We start from the raw sequence: 13,308 nt of genomic DNA on the forward strand, positions 1-13,308 counted from the left end.
CCAGCGGACATTATTATACATTAGTAAGTCATTATACACCGAGTTGACTTCATCCACAAAGCTTCAATTAAAATCTTTTCGCTTACTTCAAACCTATTCCATTGTTATTACTTATTTAAAGCGTACGACGATATGAGGTTGACTATTTTTGTGACTAACGCCTTTATATTATCAAGAAATGTTAACCCACTCTTAGAACACAAGGCTTGTTGGTGAATAATGCAGTGGAGTTCAAGTATCGAATGCCCTACGTCTGTTTGAAATAAAGTAATAAAAGACATTTTTTCCCCACCATATTTGAAGCACCATCAGTTACTGAAACAATTCTTTACAAATCAATTTCTTTCTCATCAAGCGAATTTTTAACAGCCGTACAAATACATGTGTTTTTAAAAAATGGAAAGGGAAATTTTAAATGGAATGTTGATTGGAATGTTTGTTCGCAATACTTTATAGTGAACTTTGTTATTTTGAACTAAAATGCAAACAGTTTTGATTGGCGGCGTGTCCAAAATATTGTGTCGCGTGCCACCAATGGCACACGTGCCACTGGTTCGCCATCCCTGTACTATATAATAATAAGCCCAACCTTCGTTTTACAAAGGTCGTGTAATAATTCATGCATAATTCATCGTGTAATAAGTGAACACATAATTCATGTGAACGCATAGTTCCTATAATAAGTGAACGCATAGTTCAGGAATTATGTTCACACATAATTCATGAACACATATTCCATTCAGCACATAAGTGATTCATAATACATGTATATCATAATTCATGTATGTAATTCGTGTAATAAGTGAACACATAATTCGTGTATAATTTCACACATTTTATATTTCTGCATATTATTATTGCAAATAATTTTTCAAATTTGAAAGTCCTTGTAAGCGGTTTCATCTCAATATCATTTCTTATATGCTTGTAAATTCTGTACATAATTATCTTTGCTGTTTTTTTTTTTTCACTACTGTAAATATTTTGGTATTTAAATAAAATTCCTAACATGCCCACCAAACCATTCAGTGACCAGATTGGTCACGGATACGGGGATATGAGACGGCGTTCTGTTCTGTGATTACAAGTGTAGTTTTGGCCAAATTTTGATTCCAATCGGCTGAGAAAAACGTTTCTAAAACACATATTTGGTTTTTAGATACTATTTACCGCATGCCATGGATTAATCACTAAATACTCACCAAGGGTGACACGAAAAATTCAGCCAAAATGCTAAATTCATGCCAAAAGTTAACCTTTCTGAACTATTGTACGTCAATGCCATATAAGGCGTTCTCGGGCATGACACCTTCATGAGAGAGTATGCGAGAAAGTTTTTGAGAAACTACTCGGGCTGGTTATTTGCATTCTAGAACTTACACAATCCTGATGGGAAAAAAGAAAACCCTGACCGCTCATCTATTGAATTAATAAAGTAGAAAAGAAAGGCCTTCAATCATCGAAAGTGTTTGTATATTAATGAATTCAAGTTACTCACTCGTCTATGCGGTCAATCGGTTTTCCTTGACCACCATAGCCGCACCAATTGCCGTAAGGGATGTAATCCGTTGGGTCGAGACCCGTCAGCACATCAAACATGTCAGCTAGGTCCAACAGGTCGCGACGACGACGGATCTTACCTAAAAGGGAATAGGAAGAAAAATATCAGGAGGATTTATTTTAAATAAAAATACAAAAACATCACAATAGTCAGGAATAGTTTAAATAGTTTTTTTTTACCGGCGACTTTCTTGTTTATGTACACAATATGAAATTTTACGATAGATTCTTGATATTGAAGTTAATTTTATTTTATTAACGTCCAATATAATGACTAGGGTCATCAATAACAAATGACTAGGGACATTTTGGGATAATTTTATAATTTGGATCTGTAGTCAGATAATGATAGCTGAGCTACCATTCTCTTTTCCATGCTTCCGAACCATATTAGTGCGAGAACGTTTGGGGCAGATGGATTTAATGTTAAATCCATCTGCCCCAAAGTTTTGAACCTAAAATACACTGGCTTTAAAGCCGCCATCTTACTATTAGGCCACCATGGCTGGAGTAATATTGAAGGATATCATCAATGTGTGTTATTGAACAAATAATTCAAAAAAATACGTATGATAAATACTAGAGTCAAAATCATTCACCAAATTTCATTTATCGTGTGTTTGATACAAGTTCACACTGAACACAAGTTCGAAATGTCTTAGAAATAATGACTGATTAGAATAGAATTCTACCAACAGTAACAGAAATGTTACAAATTGAGTTAAAAGTTAATTTTGAAAAAAAATTTAAATTAAAGAAATTTTTTTTGAGTTTTTAAAGGGATACATTATTAACTTTTGTGCGATACGTTCCAAAGTTTTTGGAAAAATAATAAAATATCGATGAATTTCTAATTTAAAATAAAACGCCTTTCTTATTAAAACATGCACTATTTAAGAAGTAACCAATGCCAAATTGGATAGTTTTAAGTCTAACAGAACATTGATTTATGTGCTTGATGTTATATTAATGCCAAAAATTTACAGATAAAATGCCAGTCTAAAAACAATATAGTAAAAAAAATGCCAAGAGTTTGAAAATATAAAATACCTTGAAACGAAATTGACATCATTTTATTAGATGCTTTTTGTAACAGTAATATCATTACACATAACTTACTGCATAATGATATTAATTACTAATGTTTACATTGTATTGACTAATGTTTACATTATCTTGACTAATGTTTACATGAAACATCAACAACTAATGTTTACATTATCTTGACTAATGTTTACACGAAACATCAACAACTAATGTTTACATTATCTTGACTAATGTTTACATGAAACATCAACAACTAATGTTTACATTATCTTGACTAATGTTTACATGAAACATCAACAACTAATGTTTACATTATCTTGACTAATGTTTACATGAAACATCAACAACTAATGTTTACATTATCTTGACTAATGTTTACATGAAACATCAACAACTAATGTTTACATTATCTTGACTAATGTTTACATGAAACATCAACAACTAATGTTTACATTATCTTGACTAATGTTTACATGAAACATCAACAACTAATGTTTACATTATCTTGACTAATGTTTACATGAAACATCAACAACTAATGTTTACATTATCTTGACTAATGTTTCAGCATATGTGGAATATACTGAAACATTAGTATTTCAGCTGCAGTTCCATATCAACGACTCTAAAGATACGCAATGATTCAACAGAAAATTGCTCAATTTTGTTTTGCAACGTTTTCACCCAGCTGGTTTAATTATGACACAAGGAATCTGTTAAACTAAAAAAAAAAATTATTACATAAAACGAATTTGAATTTAATAAAATAATGCTCAGCAATCATTGTTAATTTAAAAAATTCTTAATCTTAAAATCTTTGCCAACAACTACATTTTCTTTCTAACATTCCTCCAGAAATCATATGACCGATTACAACAATAAACAACCATTGTGTTTAAAGATAGCTCAATGCAGAAAATAATAATAGGGCCACTTTGTTTTGACCTTACAGGAAAGACATGCTTATTATTTAAGCTTTGTTTTTATCTATTTTTGAGTGATTTTCATAGCACACGAACAAAGACCGTTGAAATTCAATTCTTAAAATTTGTGAGTAAAATATATGTGAATATTTAAATGTCTTTTTGTCTATTTCTTTAAAATCTAATTAGGGTTTAAGAGAAAGTAAATAAGATATGAACTGATTAGCAAAGGCAATTGCTAAAGTTACGGATAGAAAAAAATATTTGTATTTGAATAAAATATCCTAGATTGGTCCGATTATTTTATGACAACTAACATGAGAAAAATAAAGAGATTAACTATTAAAAATGGTTTCAAATGTTCATTGTTGAAAATAAGGTTTTTTTTTTCCCAACTTTTTTCATGCGGAATACGGGCACTCAAATGCAGTGAAAGAAAACTCTTATTTTCTTAAAGTAAATAGATATACCATATTTGCCGAGGAAGTCCAGGTTTTTGTTTATAAATTAAAGAGAAAGGTTCAATTAAATTAATTTAAAAAAAGGTATTTATTACACAATATTCTCACAATTCCCTATATGATTTATTCTCAAAACAAGGTACATGACCTTATTATGTTCGATGCTGATAAATTAATTAGAAGAGAAAAAATAGTAAAAGTGTTTATTAAATAATTAGTATTTAATTTGATTTATATTTATTATCATCAATTGATTAATGATATATTGATTTGCTTAACGCTTTTTGTTTGAAGATATTTCTGTATTCTTTGTTTCAGATTTATTATTATTTTTTTCAATTCCTACTATTAGTTCACACTCTCCCTATATATATATTTATATATCTTGTTCAAATTTTCAATCGTTAATAAAATACTTTTTATTCATCCACTCAAGTTCAAATACATTTTTTTAAACTTGTAGTGGATGACACTTGATGTTAATACAGTTTTTTTTTCAAATATTAATTAAATTTAATTAATTTTTAATACTTTCAGTAGAATTTCAGCAGTTTGTAATGAAAATTGAAATCAACAGGCAGTAGCTCAATCGGTAAAATGTAAGGATTTCAGTATTTTTCTCATGAAGGTGAAGAATGCAAGTTCAATTCTTGCGAAAATCAATAACTTTTTGATACCTAATAATTTTTTTGATAATTATTTAACAAAAAGCAACTAAAATAAAAATTTTCTTTGATGAACTAAGTAGGAATTGAATTAAATTTTTGTTTATATTACTTGTTTTATTATTTGTCGGTTTCTGTTCCCAAATCAATTTCCTGAGTTGTACGTCCGAGATCAACAAATTCCAACTTTTTATATAAGATCCGATTGTTTAACCGAAATTTAAAAAAATATATATATCAGAATTACTTTAACGAAAGATAAGAAAAACAAAATGTTGCAAAGTAAATGCTACATTATATTAATATAATTTTTATATTCAATTCTTCAAACATGGATTAGTATATATTTATAAGAAAAATATCTCGCACAACAAGCGATCAAAATTATGGGTATACAATATACTTAATTAGTATCAAATACCTTTAAAATATTCAAAGAGATTTTCTATTGACGGTATTTCTTTGTTTTGTAATTTTGTTACCACCCCTTTCCCCATTTCAACTTCAGAAAATATTAAACAATATATATATATTACTTCAATATATATATTGCTAGGCATATTAGTTTGATCGCTGCATTCTTTTCCGATTAATTATCTTCACAGGATAATGAAAAAACCCCGACTATGAATTAAAGTATGCAACTACGTTCTGGAAGAATTTTTTTGAAAAATGTTGCAAAATTGTAATATTTTTGAGTTTTTCCGTGAACTGAAAAATAGGGGATTCGACTGATAAATAACACGAAATTTTCACACACACACCCGCATTGTGAAGCTTTAAAACAACACGAGAATATTTTGAAATTAACAGATTGCTTATTCTCTAATTCTAGAACCGTAAGAAAATAGTAATAAGTTATATAAAATTTGAACAAAAATAATATGCATTAGATTTTATTTTGAGCCGTTTATTCGCAAGAAAATTCTGTCAAAACTTAGAATGAGAAAATAGCATTATTATGCAATTGTAAACCAATTGTAACTATCCAAAAAATAAACTTAAAAAACAAAATTCAAAAGGTTTTCATGACGAGGATTGTTCATAAATTAAAAATTAAAATTAAAAAAATGCTTGACTATTTTTGCAAAAACATAGTAATACCTTTAGAAAATGTACCTTTTTTCATTAGACCAATTTAATCCTAATTTTGATACAGATAATTTAGTTATATTAATGTCCTTTTTAAAAGAAATATTAGAGCTATTTTGGGATGGACCTAGTAGTTTTGAACTGCGATCGGATGAAGAGGATGACATCTGAACCAGCACCCCATCGCCAAACATCCGCACCACACCAGAGGGAAAACATTTGATCCCGATGGAATTAACGTGCACTACACTAACTTGCACAGCGATTTTTCACTGGAATCGGGTCTCAAACCTGGAGCCTTCCGATCCCTAAACCGAAGCCTTACCACAAGGCCATCGAGACCTCTGATGCAGATAATTTTTGGCGTAAAATTCAGAAATCCATCCATCCGTTCAACTCATTGTGTTTGATAATTTGTCATTTTCTCTATAATAAACGTGTAAATAACAAGATATACTTCTATTTTTATTTATTTATTTATTTTCCTGACTCGTAAAAAGTGAGCAGACTCGTCAAAATCTCGATATTAACTTTGTTGCCGATTACAATACTAACATGACAAAGACTGCGAATATGAAAATGTGCAAATCTATTTACATATGATAAAATAAAATATCGAGTATTGAAATCGGTAGCATTCAAAAAGAGATTAAAAAAGTTCAGAAAATGTAATATCAAAGAAGATTTCTTGATTTGAATGAATACGACTGATCTATTCAATTGCAGAATTACACTTTCATTATTCAAACAGCATTATTGAGAACAGCACAATACAAATCAGGAAATTATATTTTTTCATTGACACTTTAATAACCCCTCACACAACATGTATGTGATGCTATCATTATGTTTTATATGTAGGTTCGAACAAGTTGAATTATTTAAAAAATTCTTTTAAAACATTGCCGGAACCTAGCGTCAATTGATTGCATAAACGTGCGGCCATTAAACTGTTATTGAGAATGTTTTAACCTCAATTCGTAAAAAAATGCTTAATTACCTTGCAATTAACAAATATGAATTTGCTATAATACAGTCAAGGTCGGATCAAACCTTGTAAAGGCCCTTGGATTTATTTTTGACTCCCAAAACCAGACACTTTGCATTAGTTTTAGTTTAATTTCTACAAATTCAAATTTTAAGTAACAAATATTATGAAAAATTGAAATAAAACATTTACAGTAGATCACCATCAAGAGAACTAGCTTCCGAAAACATTTGTAAAACTTTAAATGTAATTTTTAGAACTTTTTTTATATTTTTCAAATGTAAGTTTGCCAGAATTGCTGATTTGTGAGTCAACTAAAGAAGGGGAGTGGGTGGGAATGGATTACATTAATTTCAAAGCTAATTTAAAAACATGGTAAATGGATAATTTCTTAAAATTCAAATATTTGATTTTAATATAAAAAATTTCGAATACACAAAACCCTTGTAAATCCAACGAAAAAGCAGGATTTCTTTAAAAATGTAGCAAAAAAATTTCACCCTCAGAGATAAATTATTTATATTTGCATTTGTTGATGAATCAATGAAAATCTAAATGGTAAACCAGCTTAAAGTAACAATACTTTCATAAAAATACAAGAAAACAAAAAAAAGTGTTTACGCTTTTTAGTTTTGTTTACTTATACTAACGTCCCGTTTTAAAAAGCAACATTAGGGCTATTTTAGATCTGCCCTCGCAATTTTGAACCGTGGTCAGATGATGAAGATGACGCCCGAGCTAACAACCCCTCTCCAAATTTACACATCACACCAATGGGAGGACGTTTGGCCTCTCGGTTGGTGTAGATTTAACGTGCGCCAGGCCCGCTTACACGACGGTTCTTTGGTGAAATCGGCTCTCGAACCTGAAACCCTCCGGTCCGAAGCCGAGACCTTACCACCAGGCCACCGCGGCCGTTTAATCTATTCAGAAGTTTATCAAGTGAATAAAAATAAGCCCCACCCCTAAAATATGGGAAGAAATAACGAGAGTATAAGTTACTTGTTATTTTTAAGGCTGTAATTGAAAATGATAAACAACTTCCAGAAAAATTTTTGTGCTAAATTTGAGAAATATATAATTTATGACTTGAGATACAAGCTTCTTGTTTACTTTCGCGACGCGGTGTACATATGAAAAAACCGTACATGCAAAGGACTGAATATACTGTTATTAGATTGAATATGAAGAAAGTTTATTAGCCAATCAAAAAATTTGTCTATTGCCATACGAGCACCGATTAATAGTTTATTTTTACTAAATTGAAATCATTCATGCAATTTTATGAAAATTTGAAAGTAAAATTTTAAAACAAAATATCTTCTAAAATATGAACTAAAAACAAAATATAACAGTTCAGAGGTTAATCTTAAACTGCAATTTTAGAAGCTGTCTGTTTGGTTGTTTAAAAAAAAGTGAAAATGGATCGTTCGTTAAAAATAAACAGCTTTTTAAAAAGAATTAACGAATTGAATCAATGGAATTCTATTTATTTCCTCAACTGTTTGAAGCTGATTCAAAATGTTTGTTTATATTTTTATTTGATCATTTATTATGGTTTTAAAATTTTTATTTTTTCTGAATTAGGAAAAAAAAACTTTTATTCATATTTTTTTAGTTTGTTTTAAAGGAGAAATTTGCTCTTTTAAATCTTAAGTATTTTAAACTAATATAAACAGTTTGTATATATAAACTAAAAAACCTTTTTTCTCTTACATTCGAAATAAAATTTTTCGAAATGTAATAAATAATACTTAAATATTAATGCCATTTTATTTCTTTCTTATTTTCTTGAAGCAGAAAAACTTGCAAATAGTTCTGATCTAAATCCGATGCATTATTTTATTTTCATCACTGCTTTATTCGATTTAACACTAAGAATAAAATTATTCATCAATTCAGAATCAAATGAAAAATTGCTTTTTAGAAAACACAAACAAACTTCTAACAATTTAACCCTTTGACGCCCGTATTCATTCAGCTTCCTAATAAAATGACTATTTATTTGGAATATTTATTATTTTTTCGATTCGATCATCTGAAATATGTTAGCATGTAACTTGAGTTTTGTTCGTTGAATTAACTCCAACTTGATTGCAGAATTAAATATCAAATATTCTAGAATTTGATGTATATCACACTGAAAGCAAAACGATAACAATCGTATAACTAACTCATAAAAGAATCAGAATTTTATTCGATTCTTGTTCTTCACGATATATATGAAATCAAATGGAATGATTCAAGTCGTCCTCTGACTCATTTTTGTTGCTTTGATTTTAGTACAGATTTTTTATTTTATGATTAATCCTTTTTAAATATTTTTATGTTACCTTAATTATTTCATCTTTGTAAAGAAGAAATAATCACTAAGAAAACTTTTATATGCATTTTGTTATTTAAAAAAATAACTTGAAATTTATTGCAATTGAAGTAAGAGTAATCTATGTTAAAATTTGAATAAGGGGCGCATACGTGTAGGTTATTTCTACCCATAATAAACATTTTCACAATCATTTGCCAATTACAAGCAATAATCGCAAGAGCAATAATTAGAAATCAATGAAGATTTATATTAAATACGATTTTTTAAACCGTATTACGAAATAAAGTAGAATAAATAAAATCTATAGCAAATCATTAAATAAAGCTATACAGTATTACATTATGAGCAATAAGGGGGCAAATAAATGAAAATGTACGTTTTGCTTAAAGATGGAGCAAGCAACACAAATGAGAGGGAAAAAGAAGATATGATTTTCCACTAATGGCTTTTCAAATTTTGAATTATTCGAAGACCCTAATTCGATTCAAATATATACAATACCACACAGTTACATAGCATATATAATCTACACGATCTCAAGTGCTCAACTGATTTTTAATTGAATCAGTAGAATCGCACATTATGAGCAAAGATGGAGGGTAAACAAACAAAGCACGGTGTTTGCTTAAAGATGGAATAAACAAGGGGAATATATATATATATATATATATATATATATATATATATATATATATACACCATTTTTTAGCATTGGCTTTCCAAACTTTCAATTATTCTAAGAGATTAGTTCGATTCAAATATGCACAATACCACACAGTTACATAGCAGATATAATCTATACAATCTCAAGCGTTCAATTGATTTTTAACTGAATCAGCAGAATAGCACATTCCCAAAATGAAAGATGTCATGCATTAAAAAAAAATTTAATTAGATGACAATAAAGGGGCTAAAAAGAGAGTTAAAAAAATCGAATTACCCATTGACCCTAAGGTCAAAAGTGACGAGACCCATGCCAGAAGCAGAAGTGATCTTTCCAAGCGCATCGGTGACCTGTGAAAAGGAGAGTTAAAAAGGGAGTGACATTGAGTACCGAATCGTTTTTCCTTCCCATTCAGAAAAGCCACAAACTTGCCACCGGACAGACGAGAGAGTGAAGAAAAAGCAAACGACTTTTTACCGCCATTAATTGAAAAGTAGGTCCCCCTACATTCTTGAATCACTTCTTGACGATGACGTTCGTAATTCGTTGGCTACATGCTACTCACGCATTTCGAGTTTGCAGTTATTGCAAAACTTGAGTTTTCCTGAAACAGGTGGTTTTCTTCTTTGAAGGAAGTCTTGATCGAAATCTACTTCTCAAAATTTTGTTTCTTTATTGTATTGTTCGTTTAGTAATTGGCAACAGCAAAATAAAAGATGATTTCAGGTTTTCCACTTTTTAAATGTCTTCTTATACGCAGAAACTACAGGTTCTAAAATTTCTATTAACTGACAGATTTATTGCTGCATTATGGTTCCAACGCAAAACAAGTAAAATCTTTACTTCCTTTTTTAAAAGATATTTCTTTTTTCACCATGATTGTCACGGTTACTTTAGAATCATAGACGAAATTACAGGGTGCAAAGGGAGATTTTTATTTCATTTATTGGATTGATTCCAATATCATAATGGTTATTAAATAAATCACTAAGCTTCCAATTTCGTTCTGTCGTTCAATTCTTTCAATGACAAATCTTGATGTGATAAAATGTAAGGTTATATTTTATCTTAAAGTTATAAGAAAGTTATGGATATAAATCTATTGATTTTGAATTGCAATAAAATGGCAAAGGTTTGATCAGATGGTAACTAGATCTCCACATAAACATGGAACAGCGTTTATATGGTAACACTATCTCGACTTCGGGATAGGAAGACAGGAATTCAATACTCAGTTCCCTAAAAAAATTCGGTGCATACCTGAAACATGTGCACATAAAATCCATCAAATCCTAACGTTTTTCCACTGATACAAAGAGGAAACTTGAAGCCTTGTCCTAGCCTTATTATCTGAGCACGATTCAAAATTAAGTAGCCAGTTACAAAATGGGCTTCGGGCAGCTTTGAAATGAATGCAAAGGCAATTAAATGATGCTAATACTAATGTGAAGATGCCTAATCCAGATCAAATTTCATGTGCTCCTGGCATATCTTTGGATCCAGATCAAACTTCATGTGCTCCTGGCATGTCTTTGGATCCAGATCAAATTTCATGTGCTCCTGGCATATCTTTGGATCCAAATCAAATTTCATGTGCTCCTGGCATATCTTTAGATCCAGATCAAATTTCATGGCATATTTTTAGTAGAATATAAGTTCGAATCTACAAAAACTGACGCGAAACAAGAATACTGTCCCCAGACTAAATCAGCGTTTACAAAACTTTCTACAATGATTCATAATGACTAAGTTCTCTCTCCCACATAAAAATTCTGAACCTTGGAATTGATTGAATTTTTATTTTCTGAGTTCTGCTTATGAGCATATTGCGCTTGTACTAAGGAAAACCGAGTATGGATTTTAGGCTTCTTTTGTTTGAACGATTGGAACCGAAATTTGAACAGAAATTCTATTAATAAATTCGTATACGAAATTTTATTCGTCTAAATCATTACGTTTTTGATACGTTTACATGCTATGTGCAAACCGACGGACAGTCAAGGCTTTAAATTTGGTTCAAAATTTGCTATGAATCTACACTATAGATGCTAAGACTGTGTACCAAATTTTATTTATCTAGTCTTATATGTTTTGAAATTATCATGTACACGGCAATCTTCCTTCGGATGAATTTCGTCTGAAATTTGATAAAAATTCATAAATTTGGTATTAAAAAATGTACAAAATTTCATCTGACTAGCTCAGAGCGATGACGGATATATAGATATAATTCTAAAAATGTGTTTTTCGAACTCAGATCAATCTGAAACTTGGAGAAGCGTAAAAATTCTGAGTTCGAATATTTTGACAATTACAGTAATTTCTCTTTGTATAAATTCGTAATAATAATAATAATAATAAATTGCTCCTTCTATCATTCAACATATCGACAAGAATTCAAATACAACAAGTACCAAGAACCGAGTAGCATTTCAGAATTTAGATTCTCGTGTATAACGGCTTTGTTTGTATTTTTTTAACCATAAACAGAACTATTTTAAATGCAGTGAAATTCTCGATCATCTGAATGTCTGTGCTAATCGATACAGTATCAGAAATTTAAATGCTTATATATATATAACACCAACGAATTTCTCATTGGAGAAAGAAATTGATATTGGAACTGAACTTCATCGAAGATTTTAATGCGAAATCCTGTGAGAAGTCGTTATTCAAAAGCAATCTGAAGAAATTATTGAGGAGGAGTGGATTTCAATTCTATTCTTTACACTTCAGTAGCGTCACGAGCAAATTCTATGTATATCCATGAAAAATTGGCACTAAATATGTCAGAAAATTTCGCGTCGTTGATATTCTTTTGAGAATTTTTAAGGAAAATATAAAGAAAGCAGTGAAAATCAAGAATATTCATGGATCCTTTAATAAGAAGTTTGACAACCAATGAAAGAATTTGTCAAAATATTAATTATATCAAAATATATTAGGAATCTATTGAGGAAAGAAAATTATTATTTAAAATTAACCAAACTTTTGATTATTTATGATAATTTCAATCAACTCTTATAACTGAGGTTCTACTATAAGAAAAAAAAAAAAAAAAAGTTATAAAGTTCCTCAAAGCAAACTGGCAGGCAAAGGTAAATTTCCAGCTTAATATGTGCTCTTGGATATATTATTTTCCCGTAAAAAATCAAGTAAATCATTATTCATAACGAATATGATCGATATTTCAAATACATTTTTTAATATATATGTTAGAATTATTTGTGAATGAGATACACTAAAACAGTATTAAGAAATGGTCAGACTAAAAAAGAAATTGTTTTATCACTTTTTATTTCTGATATTCAGTCAAGGGTATTTTTTTCACATGGGTAATTCAATTTAAGAAAAATCTGCTTTTTAGCTTCTATGAAAAAATAAATTAAATTTTATTATTTTAGCTTTAAAAAAGTAAGAAAAATCTGGATATATATTTTAGGAAGAAATGAAAATGATTTCAGAATTTTTATTCTTCATAAAAAACAGGAAAAAAATTCATGAAGATAAAAAATTTAAAAAAAAACCCTTTGTAGTTACAAATATAAAAAAAAGACAGTTCATGCATTTTTTAAAGAGTAA

At 29.5% G+C, this 13,308-nt stretch overlaps 1 protein-coding gene across 1 annotated transcript in view; it reads right to left on the reverse strand.

Moving 5' to 3' along the window:
* LOC129991778 (basic phospholipase A2 caudoxin-like) overlaps nt 1–10,276 on the reverse strand; it is a 32,507-nt gene extending 22,231 nt beyond the window's left edge. The window contains exons 1-2 of the mRNA XM_056098259.1: nt 10,003–10,276; nt 1,499–1,640 (exon numbers count right to left, since the gene is read on the reverse strand). Coding sequence (XP_055954234.1) covers nt 1,499–1,640; nt 10,003–10,069 — 209 coding nt within the window. The 5' untranslated portion in view covers nt 10,070–10,276. The remainder of the gene's footprint in view (nt 1–1,498; nt 1,641–10,002) is intronic.
* Nucleotides 10,277–13,308: the final 3,032 nt, after the last annotated feature.

The sequence above is a fragment of the Argiope bruennichi genome, chromosome 2, assembly GCF_947563725.1.
Source record: "Argiope bruennichi chromosome 2, qqArgBrue1.1, whole genome shotgun sequence".
NCBI classification, from domain to species: domain Eukaryota; kingdom Metazoa; phylum Arthropoda; class Arachnida; order Araneae; family Araneidae; genus Argiope; species Argiope bruennichi.